This window comes from Chrysoperla carnea, chromosome 1, assembly GCF_905475395.1.
Source record: "Chrysoperla carnea chromosome 1, inChrCarn1.1, whole genome shotgun sequence".
Classification (NCBI taxonomy): Eukaryota; Metazoa; Arthropoda; class Insecta; order Neuroptera; family Chrysopidae; genus Chrysoperla; species Chrysoperla carnea.
Window position 1 is genome coordinate 131,899,391 of NC_058337.1, and position 25,999 is coordinate 131,925,389.

Here is a 25,999-nt window from a genome sequence, read left to right on the forward strand (position 1 = left end):
TCTTCGCCTTAGAAGAAAGCCATTCGGTTAACCAAAACTCAATTATTTTTGTATCGTGTCGTTCGGACAACATTTGGCAAACCGGGACTATTAGAGAGCCAATATATGTTACGATCTGATACAAAAATATTGGGCCACAATAATAATTTCCCTCAGACGTAATCTTTCGAACGATGCTCCCTGTTGCATCTATTGATACAATAGGATTTAAATTTAAAATATCATTATATACATCCGTTTGTTCAGGTGTCCAATACATAACAAAAAATTTGTCAAAACCAATTTGTTTAATCACTGGACTGAGCTCAACATTATTTCTTTTTAAATTTCTAAGGGAATACCATAAGTCTCCCTCTATACCAAGTCGTTTTTTTTTTCCTTCATGGCGGATTTGGTTTAGAGTACTTACCGATGGAATAATAGGAGCTATTTGTTGACCGTATTCATTAAATTTTTCTATCAGCTTCCTATTGAAAACTTCACTTTTCATGAACTCCATAGCCTTCCCATATTGATCTCTCAGCTCACCAGACACATGCCTTTTCTTTGTATGGTAAACTTGTTTAGTATCTAATGTGTATATTTTCATTGATACATTGCTATCAGCAAAAGAAAATGTACACTCGCCATAAATAGCGGCTTTACATAATTTGTCAGCACAAGCACCATTAATTTTAATAATAAAAATATCTTTATCAGCACTGTCTAATTTATAAATATTGCGATTTTTAAAGTTAAACGCACATGGTAACTTCTGCTGCACATAAATTAATTCGGAGAGAATGTGTGTCCACCCTTTACGCAGAGCATAATATTGTTTCTGTTGTTTCTTATCATATTTCAATATTGGTTTTATTTTTAACCACTGTTCATCGTTAAATAACACATTAAAATTAATTAGTTTTTTTTTATCAAATTTAGGATTATTTTGCGGATGAATCGTAAAATCACAATCGTTGATGTCACTATTTTCCATAAATTCATCCATCACTAACAGATCTTCATTTTCAGATGAATTAGTATCATTTTTTTCAATTTTATCTGAAAAATGTAGATTCCGTGCTTCAAGGTAAGATGTTTTGATGCTATGTCTATTTTGAAAAATATCAAAATACAAAGCAACAGGTGTCTTAAGATATTCCCCAGATTTCTGTTTCCAAATTTGACAAATTTCCTTCCAAATAGGATTTGATTTTGGTTTTAATTTTCCTTTTTCAAGAAAAATATCGAATTGAACAATTCGATTTAAAACTTCAGTTATGGAAACAGCGGCCCAATTCGTCATTTTTGCTATAATCAATTAAGTTTATTGAATTCATGAATTAGAAAATAATAACATATTTAATTCCATACTTACATTATAATTATATAGATAATAATTAAAACAAAAGTTTCACTAATTATATCGCACCTCGATTGGAGTCAAAAGCGTAAATAAAACAAATAATTAACTTCTTTAAGAAATTTATTTATCCAAATTAAATAAGAATCAGATTGCAAACATACATCAATCAATAAATAATTGTTAACTTTTCCAAGAATTTTAAAATGCCGATCACAAAAATTTACACTTTTAGACTAAAGTGTAAGCCGCTATTTTAGTGACCGTTTGATTTTGAAATTCTTGGAAAAAGTTAACAATTAAATGATGACAATTAATCAATAGGGCAAGATAATTTTTATGAAAAATTATGAAGGATAATTTTTTATGAGAAAAAAAAAAACAATTTTAGAATTTTTCGCATAAAATATTTATTTATAACATTTGTTTCGAGATCACATTCTCTTCTTCATTACAATATTACCCAATCAATACAAAAGTTATAATTTATTAGTGAAGATTTTTTAAAACTGAGAAATATACAAATATCACATATTTATTTTATCGTTGATGAAAATTAAGTAGTCTTTTGCTGCGTATAGGATAGTAAGTAAAGGATATGCTGACTTTACCATACACGCGCGCTTAACCCTAGAAGTTGCGCCAATCTAATTTTGCTGAAAAATCATTCAATTTGAGAAAAAGCCATTGGATCTTATATTTTGGACTATTATAAGGATCTAATCTATTTTTTTTTCTCAAAATAACAATCAGCCGTTACTGAAAAGTAATTTGAGTGATATCCCTGAAAAATTAAATTTAGTGAATATCAATCAGTTTCAAGATATTGTTAAGTAGCATATAAATATATATATATTTGGCCGTTTTTCTCTATTTTCGGGAAAATGACTTGAGATATCACAATTTTTTATTCTACATTTTTCTTAGGAAAAAAACTTTTCGACAATATTTGTTTGAACCTTTTTTTCATCCAGTTGGTTATTGAAATATTGGCCAAAAATCGTTTTTTATGTATATATTGCGTTAATTATCTCAAGCCTGGCACTTCCGAGACTTTGAATAAGTTCACGCAAAAGCATTATTATTATTTTGAGCGGACCAAAATGTAAAATTTAATGTAAAGTGTAATGTAAAATGTAAATAATATGTGCAATATGTTTGTTTATTAATAATATGTTTATTTGTTTGCACTTAATATGTATATAAATAATTTACTAAAATAAAAATAATTTATTTTCAATAGATTTATATAATATCATTTCCACCTTTAATTTATTTAATAAAACATTGAAAATCCATAAAAATACGTATGTGTACAATTAAAATTATATATTATCAATTTTGTCTTTATGAAGTAGAACGACTGGAATTTCTTTGCTCATCGGTTATAATTTTTATTATGTTCCATTTTTACTTTTTCAAGGCAACAACTTTGTCGATTTTAGTATCGCGTGCTCGGTCAGCTATTCCGTAAGTGTTTTGACGAATCAGTATTTTCATAACTGAAAAAAGTAATAATAATAAAAATTAAAACTAATTCAACGCAATAAAACATACTAATGATAGAAAACATGAGAAATTAGTAATTACAATGCCTTGGTCAGATATTTTCATAGGTTTCCATTCAACATTCGGGTTAATAGGTACATCGGCGAGTTATGGGAATTGTCCGGATTCAATATCATCTCGATGATTGATCTCTTTTTAGAAATATAATTTTAGTCCAACTGCTTGCCAATATTTTTATCTGAAAACTGAAAATTCAACAATATTATTATATATAAACAAAATAAAAGTTTATAAACAAATAACCTAAGACATCGATAATTTATGTAAACAAATAAAGGTTTGTCGACTCACCTTTTACAACCATAAAAATATAATAACAATAAATAATTATTCTTCAAGTAACTTATTGAAACATTATTTAAATTAAAAATGTTTTAATGAAAATACAACGGCGAATAAAAATGATATAATTAACCTCAAAAAAAATTAAATAAACAAATATCACAGCCATAGATAATAACTACAATCCATCGTTATATATTTTCATGCTTCCCTCCATTCCCCTTGTTTATGTAAAATTTTGTATTTTTAATTGAAAATATTTAATTGCATATTAATTATATAACTGGAGCAACTTTGGAATCTGAAAGAGTATTTACGGAGCAATTTTTTGATACTTTCAGCTGATACATATGATTGTTTATTTTCTTTTAATATTTAATTAAATAAAACAAATACCATAACCATAGATAATAACTACAATCTATCGTAATATATTTTCATGTTTCCCCCCATTCCCCTTGTGTATGTAAAATTTTGTATTTTTAATGTAAAATATTTAATTACATATTAATCATATAACTGGAGCAACTTTGGAATCTGAAAGAGTATTTACGGAGCAATTTTTTGATACTTTCCGCTGATACATATGATTGTTTATTTTCTTTTAATATTTAATTAAATAAAACAAATATCATAACCATAGATAATAACTACAATCTATCGTAATATATTTTCATGTTTCCCCCCATTCCCCTTGTGTATGTAAAATTTTGTATTTTTAATGTAAAATATTTAATTACATATTAATCATATAACTGGAGCAACTTTGGAATCTGAAAGAGTATTTACGGAGCAATTTTTTGATACTTTCCGCTGATACATATGATTGTTTATTTTCTTTTAATATTTAATTAAATAAAACAAATACCATAACCATAGATAATAACTACAATCTATCGTAATATATTTTCATGTTTCCCCCCATTCCCCTTGTGTATGTTAAATTTTGTATTTTTAATGTAAAATATTTAATTACATATTAATCATATAACTGGAGCAACTTTGGAATCTGAAAGAGTATTTACGGAGCAATTTTTTGATACTTTCCGCTGATACATATGATTGTTTATTTTCTTTTAATATTTAATTAAATAAAACAAATATCATAACCATAGATAATAACTACAATCTATTGTTATATATTTTCATGTTTCCCCCCCAACCTCTTTGTGTATGTAAATTTTTGTATTTTTAATTGAAAATATTTAATTACATATTAATTATATAACTGGAGCAACTTTGGAATCTGAAAGAGTATTTACGGAGCAATTTTTTGATACTTTCCGCTGATACATATGATTGTTTATTTTCTTTTAATATTTAATTAAATAAAACAAATATCATAACCATAGATAATAACTACAATCTATTGTTATATATGTTCATGCTTCCCCCCCAACCCCTTTGTGTATATAAAATTTTGTATTTTTAATTGAAAATATTTAATTACATATTAATTATATAACTGGAGCAACTTTGGAATCTGAAAGAGTATTTACGGAGCAATTTTTTGATATTTTTCACTGATACATCTAATTATTTACTTTCTATTATTATTTCTTTTTTGTTTTTCTTTCTCTTCCCGCTCCCCTTAGTTTATGACATTCCCCTTGTGAATGACGTCATCACATACCTGTTTGAATTGCAATTATTAATTTTAATTAATTATGCAAAAATAATTGATATTTATAGATCGTTATTGTTATATCCCGAAAGAAATAAACGGGAGCAATTTATTGATAGCAAAAACGTTAGGAAAAACTATCAATTTACTGAGATATTGGAAAATAAAATTTTGTATTTTTAATTGCAAATATTTAATTAATTGATAATTTAATAACTGGAGCAATTTTGGAATCTGATGGAGCATTTAGAGAGCAATTTTTTGATATATGATTTAATAAATTTTGTTAATATTCCACGCTAACTATATTGTGGTGTTTCCCCAACAACCATTGAAATGGATAAATTATTATCAAAACTAATAGATGGCCCTACACGAATATAACGTGTAGAGCCACCTGGAGAAAGGCACCTTCAGAGAACGAAAATAGTAAAAATTTTACAGGAAGTTGCAGATCTGTTTTAAATTAAAGAGTATAATCTGTGGTACGTAATAAGAAAATATTTGAGCATCAATTAATTTACGCTGATATTATTTACTTAACGCTAAAAATATTATATCGAACTGAATTACAATCGAAATTATAAAGCAGAGTTTTAAAATACTTCAGGCAGACAATTGAAAAAAACATTTTATGTCAATAGAACTACGTGTTGTTGTTGATCCAAATAGGTTAGGGAAGAGCAGAGATTGATAAGTTAACTTGAAGCTCGACGCTACAGTTGACGCTCAAATTTGACGCTGCTTTTTGTCTAGATGGCACTCTAATCGAAATTATACCATATGATCATGAAGGTTATAAAGAAGGAGAACGATCGCAATAGAAAATATTGCCCCCAATATTTTGAAAAAATAAGTGAGGTGCTGGGATCGCTAAGTTGTATCATTAAATGCGGGCTGTTGTGCGCTAATATACTACTTACCGACGACAGCGCGGCTGGTGGCTGAAAATGAACTATAAATTCTACAAATTTTCAGGGACAGGTGCCCTAATGCTTTAGTAATAGCGATCGTTCTCCTTCTTTATAACATTCATGCATATGATCAAATTTGACACTAAAAGTTAGCGTTAAGCGTCATTATGAAATCGCACCTTTATGCATTATCATTTGAATCTGAAAGAGTAATTTCGAGCTTGAATTATAACTTTCGTTAAATTATATCAAAGCTTGAACATTCATAACCTTGTTATGAAGAAAATTGTCCAGAACACTACTCCGCGGTCTTCAATAAAAATGTCCGCCCAAAGCATTTATCAGCTTCTCATTACTATTATTCAAAAGAACACCCCATAAATCACTCATTTGTCTTCATTTATCATATTTGCTCTTCAAAACATTATGTTCAGTTATTCTTTGTCTTAAGACAGAATGCTTCTGGACAGGAAATGGCATCAGCAACAGTCTCTTTTTAGAGTCAAAACTTTGATATAATACAAAACAAAAGCATGTATCTTGCCTGCCATTAGAACTAGCTTACCAAACTGATGACCAAAATAATAGACGTTTTCATTTCAATTACGATTCATTATTATTTCGAACAGACAGTAATAAGTTGGACAAAGATACAAGGTATTTGTTATTCATTTTATAACATTATTTTTTGACATTCTGTCCGAAACTAAAGGTAATCACTTTTTAAAATAAAAAAGGTGTATTGATAAAGTAATATATATCATATAAAGCATGTGAATATACCTTTATAATAAATAATAAACTGTAGCAGGGTCTGTCAACAATTATATGACTATGGTCAACACTCAACGGCGCCATAAAGTTGAAAGTTAAAAACTTACACGTCAATCATCAATAAATTATGATAACACATTTTAGATGAAAATTTTCATTCGTAATGTCTTCACGAAATAGAAAAATATATGTTTATCGAGGACGACCTCGACGAAACAATAATTTCAATACTTTCTGTACAGTTTTGGGATTTATATTTTTAATATGTGCTTTAGATACATATAGCAAAAAATCTGAAAATCAGTTAGAATTGGTTAATGATGAAGAACTATTAACGTTAATTAAAACCGAAAAATATGTTGTTGTTTTATTTAGTAAGTTGAAATTTTCATAAATACTTCATTATATTACGAAAATCATCTTGTCCATTTTGGGAAATTTTAGCCTCATAGACTTAAAAATTTTGTTTCTTAGACAGTGCTCTAAGGCGTTAGGTACTTTATTAGGTACTCCGAACCGTATGGCTATCATATAGATTAATTTTTCTATTTCAGCGAAGAAAGATTGTGAAGTTTGTGATAATTATGAAACGGAGCTGATACATATTCGTGAAGATTTAGTCGACTCTCTTAACGCATGGGTTGTTAAAGCTGTGAACAGTCCAATGGTACGATTGTACAGTCCTACAAAAGAACCAGCTTTGGTATTTTTCCGGCACGGCAATCCATTACTTTATGATGGGCCTTTAAATGATGAATTAATGTTACATACGTTAACTGATAACAAAGAACCGGTTGTAAAGGAATTATCAGATGATACGTTTGAGCATTTAACACAAGCTGCGACAGGAGCTACCACTGGTGATTGGCTTGTGATGTTGTAAGTGTAAAAGACAGTAATAGAATGAGCATTTGTTCCGCCATTTTTAAGCCATGGTTAAGACCTCGATTTTCTTTATTATAAAATTCAATTCCATCAAACATACAAACAAATTGAATTACAGGGAAGTTGGACTAGAAAATTTCAAATCAGAACATTACAGTCGATCCATTTGACGTTTCTTATCCTTGTTGAGACTTCTTCAGCAACTTGATCTTATAAGTTGCTGAAGAAGTCTCAATAAAGAGATGAAACGTCCAACTGAATCAAGTGTAATGTTCTGATTTGATATTCCTACTCCAACTCCCCTTTAAAAAGAAAAGTATGTGAGCAAATTGAATCAAAGCGAAATTGGGCTAGAAATATCAAATCAGAACATTACAGTCGATCCAGTTAGACGTTTCGTCTCTTTGTAGAGACTTCTTCAGCAACTTGATCTTATAAGTTGCTGAAAAAGTCTTAATAAAGAAATGAAACGTCCAACTGGATCAACTGTAATGTCCTGATTTGAATCTAGTCCAACTTCCCTTTGATTAAATTTGTTTATATACTTTTCGTTAGGGACGTGATAAAAAAATTCAAACTCTTTCGAATTTTCATTTAAAGAATATAAAATGGTGGATTTAAATACCCATTCCCCAAGTTCTATAATGACCACACAAGATACTTTATTAACATTTATTTCAAAATGTTAACAGCTATAGTAATGAATGTGTAGATTGCCAAAGATTACAAGCCCGTTGGGAAGCTGTAGGTTCTAAATTGAAAACTAGAATGAATACGGCAAGAGTTAATAAGGGGGCAAATGGTGCTGCGACTAGTCGAAGATTTGAAGTACAAGAAGTTCCTAGTTTTATTCTGTAAGTGATTTATAATTCAGAAGTCGATGTAACATAGATAACTTAAGGGAAGTTTAATAAATTGTATTCAATTTTGTTTTCTTACAGATTTCGTCAAGGGAAATATTACCGCTATACATTATCCAAACATGATGTTGCATCTTTAGTATCTTTCGCAGAACATGGATATAAAAATGCACGAGGAGTTCCTGTTCCTGTACCACTATCTCCATTGTAAGTTTAAAAAAAATGAGAGCCCATTTAGGCACATTTTCCTGTGTCTATAGCTGAATTTCTCCCAGGAACCTAAGGAACCTAAAATTTCGAACTCAAACATTCCAATCTTAACGCCCTGCAGGTTTCTACAGATGCAAATAACGTGTATGGAGGTTTCATCGACCTTCATACAGGTCCTACAATTGGGATCATCAACGATCCCCATGTTATAAAGATGGTAGTTTAAATGACAGTGTCCTGTCAAGAGTCTCAGCATCCTTCTCAACTGTCGAGATGTGCTTGTCGTAGCCATTCCCTGGCTCGGTACATTACGGAGCATCTTGCGAGGGGAATTACAGGTTCAGATGAAAAGAGAGTTTGAGACGACCCCTCTCGTGCCAACTAGTGCGCTGCTTCGTTCACTTTAACGTCAGAGTGGGCCAGGAAAAATATCCGCCTGAGTGTGTTATTCAGTGCCAGATGGTTCAGTATCTGGAAGCATTCATAGACTATCCTTTATTGGAATCTTGACTCCTCAAGGGCCCGAAGTGCGGCCTGACTATCTGAGAAGATGCTGATATGTGCCTACTGCAACCTATCGTGTTAGATCTGTGGCTCTCTCATTACTGTCCTACAGTGCCACTGCTTGCAGCTCCTAAGTCGGTAAGCAACTGTCATGGGTTCCACTTCAATCATTAAAGGCTTAGTATCTTTGAAAAAAACTAACCGAATTTTAGAAACAAAAACACAAGTAGTTTGTGCGCCTTCAAATTTTTATCTATTAAATTTTCTTTGCAGTGACGATTTAACAATAGCGATAGCTGATTACCTAAGGGAAAATCAATGGTTGTTCACAGTGGGTTTAGGAACATTTGGAATTGGTGTATTATTAGCACTTTGGCATAAAATACGGTCATCAAAACAAAAATCACCAGAAAAAAAGAAGAAATAGTTCCACACAAAAATTCAAAAAAAAATGCATTTTTAATTTTAAAAAGTTGTATTTTTTTAAGTATCTTTTTTATAAGGCATTTTGATATATTTTATTAACAAATAAATTTTATAAAAAAACGTTAAAATGTTTATGAAAAAGATTTATAATGATCTCTGACGTTTCTTACAATGGCAGCATTTTTATTTCAATTTTATTCGAGTCGTTTTGGTGCTTGAGATTGAAATTTGTTTGGAAAGTTTAGTAGAAATTTAAAAAATTTATAATTCTAAGAAGATATCATTCGAATATTTCTTTCACTGGCGGATGCAGTGTACATGAAGTTAGAAAGAAAGAATAGATGGCCATCTCTGGGGTTCTTATATCCAGTCTCATTTTCCGGGAGGCATCAATACGTTGATTCATTAATTATAAACTTTACCTTCCGAAACAGAGGCGCCCTCTTCTAACGAGTTTTGCTGAAAACAAATAACTAAAAAATTGTCTTCAAAATTGATTCCATAACGGATGCGTCTAGATTTACATCTAGATCCAAACCATCTGTTCCTTCTAGACTTGTACAGAAACGTAACATAAATTAAGATTTCATGGTCCTCCATATATTCCCTTTATTTTTGAAATATCAGATGACTTTTTTACGTCAAATCTGGTTTATCAACATTGAAAACTTCTCTAAACTTTCCAGGTAAGAAACTTCTCGATTATTGAACGATTTATTAAACAAAATCGATCATTACAATTTCATAAACTAAATAACCAGAAATTATTCTTAACTAAACAGAATTCGTTTTTTTTTCTAAACAAACATTGATACCTAAAAAATATAAGATGTTCGAAAATTTGATTAATTCCAAACCGATTATGATCGTTTTAAAAAATCGGTTATTTTAGTTTTTAATCAAAATTGTTTTCGATTACATAAGCTACGGTTGGAGATTTTAGTGGGAATGTTTCGCAATTGAAATGAAACTTCTTGAAATTTCTAAATCAATCAGCAGTTGCGGAATTTTTTGCGAATTCAATCTCATAGTTGATGAAAAACTTTCGACTTTTAAAGGTTCAGGCGCCTTTTTAATTACCGCCTAAGCTTAAATCCGCCTCTATCAGGAATTCAGAAACCAGGTCTGATCGGGTTCTTAACTCATAGAAGTATGATTTAAAATTTCTCTTTTATGGCAAGAAAAGTTATATTTAGTATGAAATTTCATTTCAATTATTCAAAATAATTTAGGAAAAGCAAAGCAGAATTTCTTAAGTAGGTATAATTAATTATTATCACATATAGAACGAGGTGCTTTCACACATCGAATTCGGTGCTCAACATTAAATTAAAGAAGTCTAAGAGTAAAAAATAAATTACTAAACAGGTTTGTTGTACCTCCTCAAATGTTAGAGAATAATTCAAATTTGACATCACACTTGCGTCATTGTTTATTGCCACGAAAAAAAAATGGAACACTTAAAATAAATTTAAACTTTCTCGAAATTTCAAACAGGTATATCTCGGCGAAAAATGATTGGATCTGAATGAAATATATTTTGATCCGATAGCTTGTAATTTCTAGTTTTTGAATCAATATCTCAAACATTTTTATCATCTCTTAATAGTTTATGGGCTGAAACGCTGAGAAAATTTTTTAATTAACTTGATATTAATTTTAAAAGCGTGCACGGGGTGCAGAATTATTTATACAAGAAATTGAGTATATGCAATCAAAACCTTGTTTATTTCTCTTTAAAATCCGCTTGTATTGACCTTTATCCGAGCTTCTAAGACTGAATTATTCGCCGATAAAGTGTGTTTCAGACCTGCGCATAAAATATTAAGGGACGATAAAAATGTTTGAGATGTTGATTCTAAAACTAGAAATTACAATCTATCGGATCATATATATTTCATTCAGATCCAAATATTTTTCGCCGAGGTATACCTGTTTGAAATTTCGAGAAATTTAAATTTTATTTTTAAGTGCGCCACTTTCTTGTGGGGCAGAATATAATACCCTTAATATATGACCAGGCGAGAGAGCAATTGAAGTATTTACTAGAAAGTTCAATTTTTCAATTATTCTCTAGCATGTACAAATTTATAAAAGAGTTAAAAATTAAGACTAAGGTTAAAATCCTGACAATAAATAGTTAATAACCAGTTCTTTCTTTAACTATCCATTGCTTTAGTTTAAGGCCAGGAATCTTACTCCCTATTCCTGTCACTAGTGACACCACTGTGTTATGGCGTAGTTAAAAACAGATCTGAAATAATTAATACAAGACAATAGTAGAGGAGCTTGAACTTGGATTGATAAAAAGTCATCTCTGATCAATAATATTTGTTTCACAGTTTTAATGAATCCTAGTAATAATACTAACAGGATTAAATCCCTGTGGAACAAAATAATTAGATAAAATTAGAAACATTTGGGTACGGATATTTCGGCTACGGAACCCTAAACTAACACTTTAAACACATTTAAGAACACTCTCCATTTAATTACCTTTCAAACGAAACAAAAAAATCAATTCATCCGTTTAGGCGCTACGATGCCACAGACAGACAGACAGACAGACAGACATACACACATAGCGGTCAAACTGAAATTCAAGAATTCTCTCTTGTTATCAAGATCTACTTAGTACAGTCTGAAAATGTTGTTATATTAAAAAAAAATTTACTCGTCGGGGTGTAGCTCTAAAAAAAACTAGCAAAAGGAATAATAACACTAAACATGCGTTTTCTCGTAAAGTTTCCATCGGATTTGACTTCAATCGGTCTCATTTTTTTAGCTGTACAACCCCCTATCTACACTCCAATTTTTTCCGAAGTAATTTTCTTAAAAACTACTTTCTTTTTTTTTTTTTTAATTATCGCGTTGAAAAACTGAACGAGTTATATTTTTTTTTGTAATACTGAGGTATCATTCGCCGCACATGCTGCACTAACTAGATATGCTTGAAAGCGAAGGTGTAAGAGCGCTTCTTCCTTTAGTCGGATTCCTCTACCTAACAAACTCTATCTAATGAGCAAAATAGCAGATTTACATCATATTTCAGTGGTGTCGTCTGAGATGATCGTAAGATTCCCTGTCACCTATATTATCGGATTTTATCCTCGAAAAAATGAAAAGCAAATTAAATATTATCAACAGCCACATTTATTTTAAATACAGTACTTAAATTCGTTAAGGCTGAACGAATATTCGTTTCAAATTCTTGTAATATTCGTGAAAAATCCATAATATTCGCTGGTTTCGATTCAATCCAATATTTATCGAACTCATAAAATAAATAACAATAAAACTGATGAAAATGTTTAATCGTTGGTGTTGATTTCGAATAATTATAATTATAAATATGCGTCCGTAGATCACCCTCGACCATTAAACGATACGCTAAACTTGTTATATTAATTCCAACAATTGCGAAAGCATATCCATATGTTGGATGTAGTGAATGTGACAGAACATGTTTAGCCACATCCGGATATTCAGTGGAAAAATATAATAAATTCTCTAAACCAAGTATACCCATACCACGAAAATCCGTTTTTGGATCATCACCTTGAAAACCAATATCTTGCCATTGTTTACTAATACGATTCTCTAGTTCTTCGTCTGGTCGTAATAAACGCCACAATTGTAATAATTTCGCTTCATGTTCCAAATTTTCACTGGAATATTGTGTGGTACGTAAATTTTCGATTTCATGGTACATTTGTTTGTAGCCCCAAATTAAACGTACACATAAACCAAATGAGAATCCAAAACGATTGTGTATCGTAGGATTGATTTTTTTCGCTTGCAGTACCTGAAACAGTTTCCAAAAAAAATATTTATATATAAAGACTCACAAGAAAAATGGAAAATTTAAAATTTACTGAAATTATTCATCTCTCCCTAGCGGTTTTTATGACCCGGTTGAAACTAGGATGAAACTCGAAGGTTCTTTATACTCCTAGAGTTTTCACGGAGTAAAGCTTCAGCGGTAGGAACACGGAGTTTTGTGTGCAGTTACCAGGACCGAAAGTAAAGCTGAAAAGGCCCCGGGACAAAACCAGATTAGGAGGCTTCATAAAAAAATCACTAATAATATTGTGGAAATGCAAAGTAAAAATAACTTACTCACTTGTAGAAACTATAATACCACTCACCGGGGTCGCAAACATTGTTTTCGACGACAATATAGTTCACAATCTTAACTTGTATCCTTATAAAAGGGTATCAACTTTCTTATATGCTTAGATTTAGATACATACTTGACGTATATCAATTGAAGTTATTGATATAGCAAACGCTAGGGGTGCTAAATTTAATTTTAATCTACAGTATCGACAGAACAAAAACTTTTTTTAAAAGGCTCCTACGACCTTTTGTCGAGTTTTCCATTAAATATTGCCGGTCTTTTCACGGAGTATTGCTGGTATTCTTACAGAATATTTGAACAGTATTGACGGTGTTCTCATAAAGGACAGGAGTATTCACGGAGTGTTGCAGATATTCTCTGGGAGTACTCGCGAAATGCTGGAGTAAAATAGGCTGGAGTAAAAAACAGCAGCCGAAGGAATCGTCGATACCCCGAGTTTCAGACGAGATTTTTCGATGTTTTAGCGGTGCCGCTAAGGTTGATTAAAAAATTACTGTAATTTAGTCCGAAAAATGGGTCGAGAATCTGATACCAACACAACTTGCATCAAATGTAACGGTTTGAATTTGTTTGAACGGAACTGTGTTCAGATCGACAATTGTATCGATAAAAAATTGAGAGTTATCAGCATGGGAGTAAGTAAATTATCAGAGTCTTGATCCCATTTTTCTATCTAAGCTCTACACTTATTTCTGAAGTTTTTGTTTAACATACCGTTAAAATCGAATGCTTTAAAATTTCCTTTTCCATTTCGCCAACAATTCGACACTGTTCACTCATACTATTTAAATATGTGATTAAACTTTGTATACTAGTATTTCGTGATAAATGTAATGATTTTTCTACACCAAGTGTTCTAGGTGCCCCAATCTCTTCGCCATAACAAATTCGTTGTAACTCACACAAACCAGTTGTTTTTCTTAAAAACCATTTCACAAGTAATCGAATATAATTGTAAGTCCATGACCAAAAGAAACTGAACATGTTTACAAATTATAATTTTATACGCCACATATGAAAAACGCTACGTCAAAATATACATTTGACATATGTACGCCATTTTAAGTAAACAATAAGTCAAAGTCGAGTATTTTGAATTTTTGTATAAAAATTGACTAAATCGTACAAAACTCTTAAAATATATCGAATAAACATTCTTATCAATTATTAATTAATATTTTGACCTTGGAAAATCATTGATTAATTACGTTTTTAATATAATTTCTGGTTACCATTTTGTAAACTTATGATAATCGAACAAACTATTTATTTTTCACGTTTCCATGGAAACCAAATGTACTCATAATATTGATATAATTTTTAGTAATAAATAAATTGTAATAGAAATTTTTATAAATTTTATTTTGAAAGAATGTGTTTTATGTTGGAGTGAAAAAAATGGAGTGAATTGTGATTAAATATTAAGCATTGTTATTTTTTCCTAATTAAATAATTTGTGTTGAAAATGGAAGTGTCGATGAAACCAGGACGATATGGCTGTACTTTGATAATGCTAATATGTCTTCTAGTTATGGATATGTGTATTAATTCAATTGCAAATTATTATAAATGGAATCAAATTAAATTGCTTGTATTATTTGTGTAAGAGATTATTTCTATCTTTCGTTTTCATATTTTTTTCTAATGCTGGAATTTTGGAACAAGAAATGACAGTTCAGTTGACAAGAATGTTTTACATAAAAATACTCTCAATATGAGAACTGCATTCATTTCGGTAACCCCTGGGGTGTAACAGAGTCCTACACCTGCCCGTTTCCTGTATTTTAGGGTCAATTTGCATAAAAGTCGGCCTTATTGACCACGAGATGGATAATCCAAAAATTTTTGTTTCAGTACTCAAGATGCTGGAATTCTATTAGCATTAATCGTACTTCTATTATCATTTTTTCAAACGTATATGTTCAAAGTTGGCTTAATCAAATTATTATTTGAACGATTTATGTCTACAATTGTTATATGCGTCATATACTTTATGTTATCAGTGGGTTTACATGTATGGATCTTGGCTGATCGATGGGATAATCCAACGGAACGTTATTATTGGAAAGATTTGATGCTTGTATTGTTTGGCATACAAAGATTTGGTAAGTTTTATCTAAAACAATAAATACTTCATTTAAGTAACTCCAAAAAAATTGAATTTTGTTCTATCACACCCAAATTATATTCAATTTTGATAAATTAAGTATGTAATCCTACTAGGTTTGGATCATACTTTTTAAATTTGTGGTCAAATTTAACGTAACTCTAATGGGTTCCATGAATGTAGGGTTCTGGTCACAACATTTAGTATAACGGAGAATCTTAGCGAAAAACTAATATCACAGATGAAAAGTTTGACCAAAAATTAGTTGGATTCAAAAAAAATTTCATTCAAATCGCATAAAATCTGGCTGTTTTATCAAAAAAAATCGATTTTTTTTAACTTAATGACGTCATTAAAATCCAAGAAATTGAATTTTGCTCTATCACTCTCAAATTATTTCCAATTTTGATAATTAAAGTATGTAATCCTACTAAGTTTGCGCCATACTTTTCAAATTTGTGTTCAAATTTAACGTAACTCTAATGGGTTCCATGAATGTAGGGTTCTGGTCACAACATTTAGCATAACAGAGAATCTTAGCGAAAAACTAATATCACAGATGAAAAGTTTGACAAAAAATTAGTAGGATGCAAAAAAAAATTCATTCAGATCGCATAAAATCTGGCTGTTTTATCAAAAAAATCAATTTTTTAACTTAATGACGTCATTAAAATCCAAAAAATTGAATTTTGCTCTATCACTCTCAAATTATTTCCAATTTTGATAAATAAAGTATGTAATCCTACTAAGTTTGCGCCATACTTTTCAAATTTGTGTTCAAATTTAACGTAACTCTAATGGGTTCCATGAATGTAGGGTTCTGGTCACAACATTTAGCATAACAGAGAATCTTAGCGAAAAACTAATATCACAGATGAAAAGTTTGACAAAAAATTAGTAGGATGCAAAAAAAAATTCATTCAGATCGCATAAAATCTGGCTGTTTTATCAAAAAAATCAATTTTTTAACTTAATGACGTCATTAAAATCCAAAAAATTGAATTTTGCTCTATCACTCTCAAATTATTTCCAATTTTGATAAATAAAGTATGTAATCCTACTAAGTTTGCGCCATACTTTTCAAATTTGTGTTCAAATTTGACGTTACTATAATAGATGAAAATTTTGACAAAAAATTAGTAGGATTCAAAAAAAAATTCATTCAGATCGTATTTAATTTCTCAGGTCATCGGTAAAATTTAGCCATATTGACTCGGGTAAATAATCAAAGTCTAGCTTAGTAAAACAAATAATAAAATGGCCTAGCACAAAATGATTGAAATTAATGATTTTTTATTGATTCCAGTGAGTCCATTCTATTATTATTTTTGTAAACGGGCTGGTCTACGCATAAGTGATCCCAGATTTTATGAAGACCAATATTGGATTGCTGAACAATTAAAGAAATGTCCAAACAAGTGAAGGAATTCATGGATTGGAAAAATTCTTTAAAGAATTTTTGATGTTTGTTGTCTCTTATCCTCTCTTAAATGTGAATTCAAGAGTCTCAAAAAAAAAAATGTTTCTCTGTGCCAGATGTTTTATAAAAAATGAAGATTATTGAAACTTAAAAAAAAAAATGTATTTTCTATTTGTAAAACTATTTTATAATCTTCAAAAAAAATTAAGGCGATTTGGAGTATATTGAAAGTTTTTCTAATGTTGCCAAAAAAAATAATTGAAAGTGAATATTTGCATAGTAGGAGGATAAATTTGATCTGTATTTAAAAAAAAAATTTTTGTAAATCCTATTATGTGTTTAGTTTTTCATAACTCGGTATTAATCTTAAAAGTTAGTCTAAAATAATATTTCTGGCCTAATTATTATTATAGATAGAATTTGGATCAATTTATTCATTCAAAACTTAACAACCACTCCTCTCATTCTTCAAGTTTCATTACAAGCCATATGCAATCGTTTTTGTACAAGATACCACAAAATAGATTTATTAACAAATTATTTCTAAAATAGGGTATTTTCCATTTTCTTCATGTCATCTTAGTTGGATAAATTTATCTGATTTTGTTATTGAATTCGGTAAATTTTGGGAATACTAATTTTTTTTTAAATATGTTTCTTTCGTTGTAAAAAAATAAAGAAAAGGCATTTTCCGGCTCCGGAACGATCCACACGACTTTCTGTACGCGTTTTTGGGACAATTTATCCCTACATTGTTTTCTTTGGTGACCTTTTCTTGAATATCTCTGCTTCTATTGATCGGATTGAGACGAATAAAAAAAAAATTATTTGGGCTCGTAATCAGGTTTAAAAAAACCGTTGGCACTATCCGAAAGAACATACAAAACTGAACTGTAACAGCTGTTGAAATGAAATTCGTTTTTCTCAAAATTGAAGTTATGTATCGGGCTAAAATTTACCATCCTATTTTATGATCATAAGTTACATCTTTTTTTCAGAATTTCAACTCATTTCCGCCATTTTTCGAAAATTTATCAGAGAAAGTTGAAAATATGAGGTTTCTTTAAGATTTTGAGGTTATTTTCCATGTTTAGAGTTTGATAACAAGCAAGATCGATGCAAAAATTCTTAACAAACAATTCTTTTTTATTTGTCTCAATTAGATCAATAGAAACAGAGATATCCAAGAAAACATCACCAAAGAAAACAGAAGAGGTAAAAACCGCTTTAGAAGGTCGCGCGGATCGTTCCGAAACCGGAAAACAATGAAAGAAACCTATTTAAAAAAAATTAGACATTTCCCAAAATTTACCGAATATATTATCAAAAACAGGTAGATTTCCTGCTTTTTATTTTTAAAATAGTATTTCGCCAGAACCTTTTCAAAATCAATGAATATCAAAATCCCAATTCATTTGCTTTCTGAAGTCTTCTTTGGCGCGTTAAAGTTTAGGAGGTTTATTAATATTTACAAACATTTAACTACAGTTGAATTAACGCCATCTTCAGCCAAATGGTTTATTATTCAACTGTCGTAAAGAAATTTAATTCCGTTTTATGTTTTTCACGAATTTATTTGTTGCCAATCCATACGTCTGATTGGTTATAAAAAATTAGATACCCAAATTCAAAAATAAACTTCCACGAAAGACAATTATTTGATCAATGTCAAAAAATACAAAATCAATTGATTCAGGCCTCTGAAATAATATCGTAATTCTAAATAAAAATTTCTTTGAAAGACTGAAACGAATAACCTAAGAGCGCCTATCGATAAATTTTAAATGTGAATGATTCTCAATTCGATTCATATATCACGCTAGACTTTTCTAATCCTGGAATACGTGCGTGGTATTATCAGTGGGTCAGGGATGGTGAACTAATGGCCCGCTACACAATATTTTGGGCACGCCACCGATCACAAAGTCCACTATGAAGTATTACCAACGCAAGTGATTCTACGAACGCTTGCTCGTTTGTTATTGTAGTTATATCGTGGATTACAATTAATAATGACGTGTAGTTTGCTTACGCATGGCATAATAGTCAATTTCGTTAATAAAATTGTCAATTGGCCTCATTAAATTTTAGAAAAAATGGCACTTTCATACATAAAGGTTCACCATCCCTGCAGTAAATTATTAAATTACCTCCTAAACTTAACAAAATAATTTCCCTATTAATTTCATAGAAGTGGACTCTTCCAAATATTTAAGGTTAAATTCTAAACAAAAATAATGTAAATATTTGTATATGGATTTGTATTTGAAACCCAGATCAAATTTTTGGTCGAACAAAAATAAAAGCTTAAAAATTTGATTGATACAAATTTTATTTAAATATCTTGTGTACGTTGTATCCAAAACATTTTTGTCACTGATATCAGACAACTTGTTACATTAAATAAATAAAAACATATTTGAATACTTAATAAATTAGTTGAGGCTGGATGCACATCATTTTTGGATACACAAAAATTGTAATATTGAATATTTTATTAAAAAATATTATTCACGTTTCAAATTTTCCTTGATTTATTATTATATCCTTTATTAAATCCAAAATATGATTTTAAGATTTCAAGATTCAAAGCTGTAAAAGCGCAAATCGTTAATAGAAATTCAAGTTGACCTATTGGAACAACGACTTGTGAATCAGTGGAGGATCCACTGATTATCCATATGATTCAGTGGTCCGGAATCTTAAACATAGTGACCTTGTGGTTTTACCCGATCGACTCCACCTATTTAGACTGAATGCGAGAGATAGAAAACGGTTTTTATTTATTACTGGAAAAGAGAAAGTTAAAATAATTTTAGGCTAGGCTATGTGAAGTGATGGTAAGTAAATAATAGTATGTTTCGCCAGGTTTTTCCTTCATTTGTTCAGGGTTGTGGTCTACCGAATACCTGGAGACGTATTCAGGTAAGAGGTGCTATTTTCAGCAGATGAAGCTATATGATTGTGTCGAGGCCAGATGCTGCACAGAAAGCCCGCAGTTTCTCCGCCGGGATTGCTCTAAGTATTGATAGATCCAAGGTTTAGAATCAAATATTCTAAACCTGATGTCCTGCAGATTTTTGCAGGTGGAAATAACATGTATGGAGGTTTCATCGTTCTCCATACAGGCCCTACAAGTAGGATCATCAAAGATCTCCTTATTATGAAAGTGATAGTTAAATCGACAGTGGAGGAACCTGTCTAGAGTTCCGCCACCCTTCTCAACTGTTCTCTACTCAATATCAGGCGAGCACAGTCGAATGGCCTTGTTGTAGTTATACACAGTTTGCCCTGTGGCATGCTCTGAGCAAAGTCCCAGTAATCATGATGAGCTTTTCGTAGCCATTTTTTGATTCGGTAAATTACGGAGCATCTTGCTAGAAGCCGTGTTAGTTGCAGTCTATGATTTGACGGCAAGAAAATGTGATTTTGAGTCCGCTAGCAATAAGAAAAATTCTGATTAACTAGATAGATAAATTTTGAATAAAAACAAATTTAAGAAATAAATTACACAAACTTTATTAAACATTTATGTAGAGATTACACTGTAATCATACATAATAATAATTAATTAATAATAATATAATTAATAACTGTTTTAAATTACATTCAAAAAAGTAAAAATATTACAATCATGAGTAAAAAATTGACAAATGCATTTATTTTTTATTTTTATCATTTTTTATAAATACACAATTATTTTTTATAAACAAATTATGATGTGGGTGTGTGTGTGTGGTGAGTGAATGAAATTGAATTTAATATGTGTGGGTTTTTATTGAATTTAACAACCGATAGATGTCCAACGATGCAAAGAGTGATTTGGTTACGTGTTTGCCAAATGTCTCACTGTCAATCAGCATATATTGCCATGCTGCCACCATCGTACGGATTTCTAGAGAAGTATTTTGACGGGCATCAGGGCTACAATAAAAATGCTTGTAAGCTACCCATCAATTATCAGCTCCAAGCTCCAAAAATAACTGCGTACCTAAGTCTACAAGTGACAGTTAACGGTACTCATTTTTCTTTAACCCTTCAGAAACCTCAAACCACTTGAAAGCAGGAACATATATTTTAAGGACTAATGATGATTACAAGGCATCAAATTTTCGTAGGGGAAAAGTAATTTGACACGCTAGGTGTTTTTTTCCGAGGCACAATGAAATATATGAGCCGACTACAATTATTGAGACGCGATTCAAGCGAAGTAGTATACCGAAGAAAGCTTTTGAAGTCTCGAGAATGATATGGTCAAACATTATTCCATTGACAACAATTTAAATCGTGAATTCGGTTTCACAAGTATTAAAACTTTCGTTTTCTTTTATTAATAAAATATTCGGTTCTTATTCAGTCATTCTAAGAGCTGCCATACCAAAACCTAAAGCAAAAGTTACCCAAGAAGTTGAGTAAAAATATTGTAGGTTTATAGTTCGATAACTATTAGACATGTGCGTTTCAAAAACAAAAGCGTTTAAAAAAATGAACATCTATCGGTTTTATAAAAGCCTTAATTAAAAAATTCTGTAATCTACTGATCAATTAATTAATCAGCAGTAGTAAACATGTCAGTGACTAGAAAATACAAAAATTATTAGTTTTTTTTTTACTTTGGTTATACAAAAAAAAAAAAGTAATATTAAAAAATAAATAAGAATAAAATCAAACAAAACAAATTTTCTATTAAAATATTTTTGTAAAATGATTCACAAAATTTTCAGCTTTTGGTTAAAATTAGTTTTTAAATGAGTTTTAAAGTTTTGAAACAATTTATTATTATTTCTAAGTCTTATATTTTGGTGTATTTAGTTTTCATAAACATGCACATATTTGTAGCAATCAAAGAATTCGAATCATTCGAAGTCATTGGAAGATGTCATTGTATTCAAATTGAACGTTGATATCTAACCAATCCTCGCGTTCGGTTCACGAATTCTCAAATTAAAAAGGTTGACACGACGCTCATTATACATTGCTCTTTGAATTTAATCAAATTTGTTTTCATTTTCCAAGAGCAATGGAAGTTCTCATGGACACGACATTTATGGTAGTGGATAGAATATTCGTAAGTGCCGTAAATCTATAGGATTTAGGATAAAAGGTTTTAAAAAACTGTTGTATTTTGTTAGGCTACTTTTCCGTACGGTCTAAATATCGCGACCATAAGAACTTTCAGTTTCCGTCATGGCATCGTTCGTGTGAATCATTTTATACAACGAAAATAAAATAAAAATATTTCGACAGTTTTAAATGCCCAATAGGAAATATACAAAAGACAACATTTATTTTAAAAGTTATTTGTTTTTTTTTTTTTTTGAGAAAAAACTTTATGGGGTTTCGTGTAAAAAATATAGATGAAAATATTTCTATCGTAAAGTATAAAAATAATCCTACAAAATATTCAAAATTTTGGTGTTTAAACATTTTTTTTTATGTATATAAATTCGTTACTTAGATTTTTGAAAATACAACTGGATGCATTAGCATATGATGGAACAAGTCACGATTTACAGCATTTGCTATTACATCCATATAAAATTTGAAATTTTACAATGATGTCCAAAGAAATGAAACATATTTGTTATTATAAATCCTGTAAAATCGGTTAAACATCATTTTTCGGCAAGATATTAAAAACAGACAAATAACATGGTCTTATAATACAGTTAGTGTTAAAAAGCATTTCTAATAGAGAATCAACGTTAAATATTATTTACTATTAAACTATACATACATTTACATCTGGCTATAGGCTTGTGATGTATGTTGTTAGGTTAGGTTAGGTTACAGTGGCTGTTCTGAGGTGGGACACACTTAGACCATAGAGTCGGTTGCTATACCGAAAAATAATTGGCACGTCCCCGACCACTACTCTATGAACCTTTTGGATCTGTTTAAGAACAGTAGGAGTGCTTTGACATCAACGGACTTCAGGTCGGAGATATCGTCAAAGAAAGGCTGGTTCTAGTGAGCCCACCTCCTTGACTCCTCGAGGCAAAAGCTGGACAGTGACAAAGAAGATGAGACACCATTTCCTCCTCCTCCTCACTGTGACAACTCCTGCTATAACCATAATACACTGCCAAGCCCAGGCCAATGTATGTTTTCAAACATAGTAGAACACCCTACTCTGCGTATGTACGGATGGTTACTATAGTAAATAATATTTAACAATTTTCCTTTTCGAGCTGGTAGGTTAGTCATTTTACAACAACTATTGCGCCAGGAGTAACAAAAATTTATTCAATTTTGCTCAGGTTTGGGGACGGAATTGTGAGCTTTTGAGAGAAATAATTACAAAATATACAATAACAAAAATGTTACATTTCCTTTAAGCTGACATTTGCAAAATTAACGAGTAATAGACACAGTATTATTAAATATTACTAATCAATTTTGCCGTTGCCGAGATAAAAACATCATTTCAATAGTTACCAAAAACATAAATGGTATACAAAAGATTTATTTTTCGTTTATTAACGTTAAAATGAAAACATATCAGCTATTTAAGGAAGTTCCCTCACCAGTAATAGAAAAAAATAAATTAGTAGAAAATGATCCAAATTTTTAGTATGTAGTTAACGATACATATTATTAAATAAAAAAAAATTTGGGTATCTTATCGATCAATTAAGAGAGTAATTAATTAATTAAAAATATACTAAATAACATAGCATGATATGAGGATGATTATGTTAGCTATGTTATTTAGTGTATTTTTAATTAATTAATTACTCTCTTAATTGATCGATAAGATACCCAAATTTTTTTTTGATTTAATAATATGTATCGTTAACTGCAACATACTAAAAATTTGGATCATTTTCTACTAATTTATTTTTTCTATTACTGGTGAGGGACCCTCCTTAATTAAAATTTTATGAATTATATCTTAGAAAAAAAAAAAAATTTTTGAAAGGTAATTGTTTCAAATAGAAGGAAATACAGCTTTCTTTGATCCAATGTTCATGAATATCGTTAACATAAAATAAGGAGATAAATTTTGAGGTTTTGAAAACTGTTCAACTTCAAGATCAATCATTCTTTTTCATTTTCGATTTTAAACAGTCAATAATTAAAATAAAAAAATAAAGCTATGATAATAATGATGTTTGATGAACGGTGGTAACTAAGCTATTATATACAACTTCTATATTCGGATCTAAAAATCTAATAAGCAATATTATTGTTTTTTTTTTTTTTCTTTAAATGTTGTTTTTACTAAACCTAATAAAAAACGAACTGCAATATTATTTATAATATTTTTTTTTTTGTTTAAAAAGATTTTTTTTTTTTATAAAAAAATGTATCAAGTCATATTGATAAAAACATCTAAAAAAAAATTATAGAGCTTTTTTTTCATCTCTAACTTAATGTCTAAAAATATTTTTATACAGTCAAATGTTCAAAGTTTACGCCATTTAAAGTTTTTTTTGTTTTTTTGGTGAGGAATCACTTACAAATAGATATCAAATTTACAGACAAAATTAGAAATTATCGTTGTATTAGAAAGAGAAGTGTGTTTTATATGTCCTATATCTTTTATTTATTTGTAAGTCTATGAAATTTACTTTTATTCACGCAATCTGTAAAAGTGATTTCGATTAGATTAACAAAATTCCGTACTGTCAACTAGCCATTTAGTTAAAAGTAACTACTTGTCTAGCCTAGTCATTTAAATTTCACTTTCCAAAGTTCCATCTGACGCTGAACCTCACACACTGTCAACATGGCGTCGGCAAGCAACAATATTGTTGGTGTTTCTCACAGTTCGAATGCATTTATGAAAAAAAAAAAGTAAAATGGAAGAGTATAGTGATAAAAAACTGGAACTAAGTATCGTACTAATAAAAACTGGTTTCACGGCAAGAGTTGCAGTACTCAGATCCAAACTATGGCTCTTTAACTCTAACTCAAATCCAATTTTAAAACCGAAATCATTTTACGTATTGCGTAAACGTAGTATTTGGACCTTTATATTATTCAAAACTATGAATAGAATAGCCCACAGTTTAAGCTATCATATAAAAAAATAATTTATATAGATTTTTAAGAAATTGTTCAATGTCTTTTTTTAATGTAAACAAATCGGTCCTATAAATTATAACAATGGCACATAATTTATAAATAACATTAATTAAAATATTTTATACTGGATGTTCTAGCATATGACGTTGGTACTAGAGGGGGGGGGGTAAGAAAAAGTAGGCGGGTATTATTACTAATTGTAAAAACTTTTTTTTTCTATCGCCAGATAGTTTTTCTTAGCATTGAAGTCCCATAGGTCATTCAAAACGAAATTAGACCGAATAAGAGAGAGTGCAGATGTATATATACGTGTAAATATATGCACACAAATCTATACTCTCTCTCAGTCTCATTTCGTTTTGAGCGACCTATACCAACGTCATTTGCTTTTACACTCGTTATACAGATGTGTGCATTAATTAAGATAGTTTTATTTCTTGACAGTCGCATGATTTTTTATCAGGATGCTGTTGCAATATTTAAAAAAAGTTACGTATTAAAACAAATAGGGAATCTAAGATAGTTGTCGTCCTACAATTTTGTCAAAAAATTTTGGATTATATGCGCGATATAGAGTAAATAAGCTTGTAGTGAAATGAGCAACAATTTTTGTCTAAGACTGTACCCGCGGATTATTCACACACACAAAACTTTTTTGAAAATTTCAAAGACGATCAACTGACTGAACTGAACTGAATAAATATATAAACATTTAGAATTTTCGGAAACTATGCCCATAGGACGATAACTACCTTAAAAATTATTTCTAAAATCTAGCACCTTAAATATTCTCTAAGAGTATTATCAAAAGTTTTGGTTTGTTCAATATTCGAGAAAAAACAATGGTATACAGAGTGTTCAAATGGAATACAAACTTTTATTGAATTAAATGAGAATTCTTTTTATAAAA

General features: G+C 30.0%; 3 protein-coding genes and 1 long non-coding RNA gene across 4 annotated transcripts; 2 read left to right on the plus strand and 2 right to left on the minus strand.

Moving 5' to 3' along the window:
* Positions 1-2,634: 2,634 nt before the first annotated feature.
* On the minus strand, positions 2,635-3,255 carry LOC123290803. The gene is made up of 3 exons (XR_006534897.1): positions 3,203-3,255; positions 2,933-3,096; positions 2,635-2,844 (listed from the first exon to the last, which is right to left on the minus strand). It is a non-coding gene; the product is annotated as an uncharacterized LOC123290803 (long non-coding RNA).
* A 3,413-nt stretch (positions 3,256-6,668) lies between these two features.
* LOC123295078 (thioredoxin domain-containing protein) lies at positions 6,669-10,169 on the plus strand. The gene is made up of 5 exons (XM_044876296.1): positions 6,669-6,879; positions 7,060-7,384; positions 8,083-8,244; positions 8,332-8,457; positions 9,238-10,169. Exons 1-5 carry the CDS (start codon positions 6,669-6,671, stop codon positions 9,389-9,391), a joined length of 978 nt encoding a protein of 325 aa, XP_044732231.1. The 3' UTR covers positions 9,392-10,169.
* Positions 10,170-12,126: 1,957 nt separating this feature from the next.
* Positions 12,127-14,645, minus strand: LOC123290802 (ELMO domain-containing protein 2). The gene is made up of 2 exons (XM_044871134.1): positions 14,246-14,645; positions 12,127-13,195 (listed from the first exon to the last, which is right to left on the minus strand). Exons 1-2 carry the CDS (start codon positions 14,513-14,515, stop codon positions 12,521-12,523), a joined length of 945 nt encoding a protein of 314 aa, XP_044727069.1. The 5' UTR covers positions 14,516-14,645; the 3' UTR covers positions 12,127-12,520.
* A 238-nt stretch (positions 14,646-14,883) lies between these two features.
* Positions 14,884-17,168, plus strand: LOC123305906 (transmembrane protein 138). Its single transcript, XM_044887744.1, has 3 exons — positions 14,884-15,133; positions 15,386-15,636; positions 16,945-17,168. Exons 1-3 carry the CDS (start codon positions 14,997-14,999, stop codon positions 17,058-17,060), a joined length of 504 nt encoding a protein of 167 aa, XP_044743679.1. The 5' UTR covers positions 14,884-14,996; the 3' UTR covers positions 17,061-17,168.
* The last annotated feature ends 8,831 nt before the right edge of the window (positions 17,169-25,999 follow it).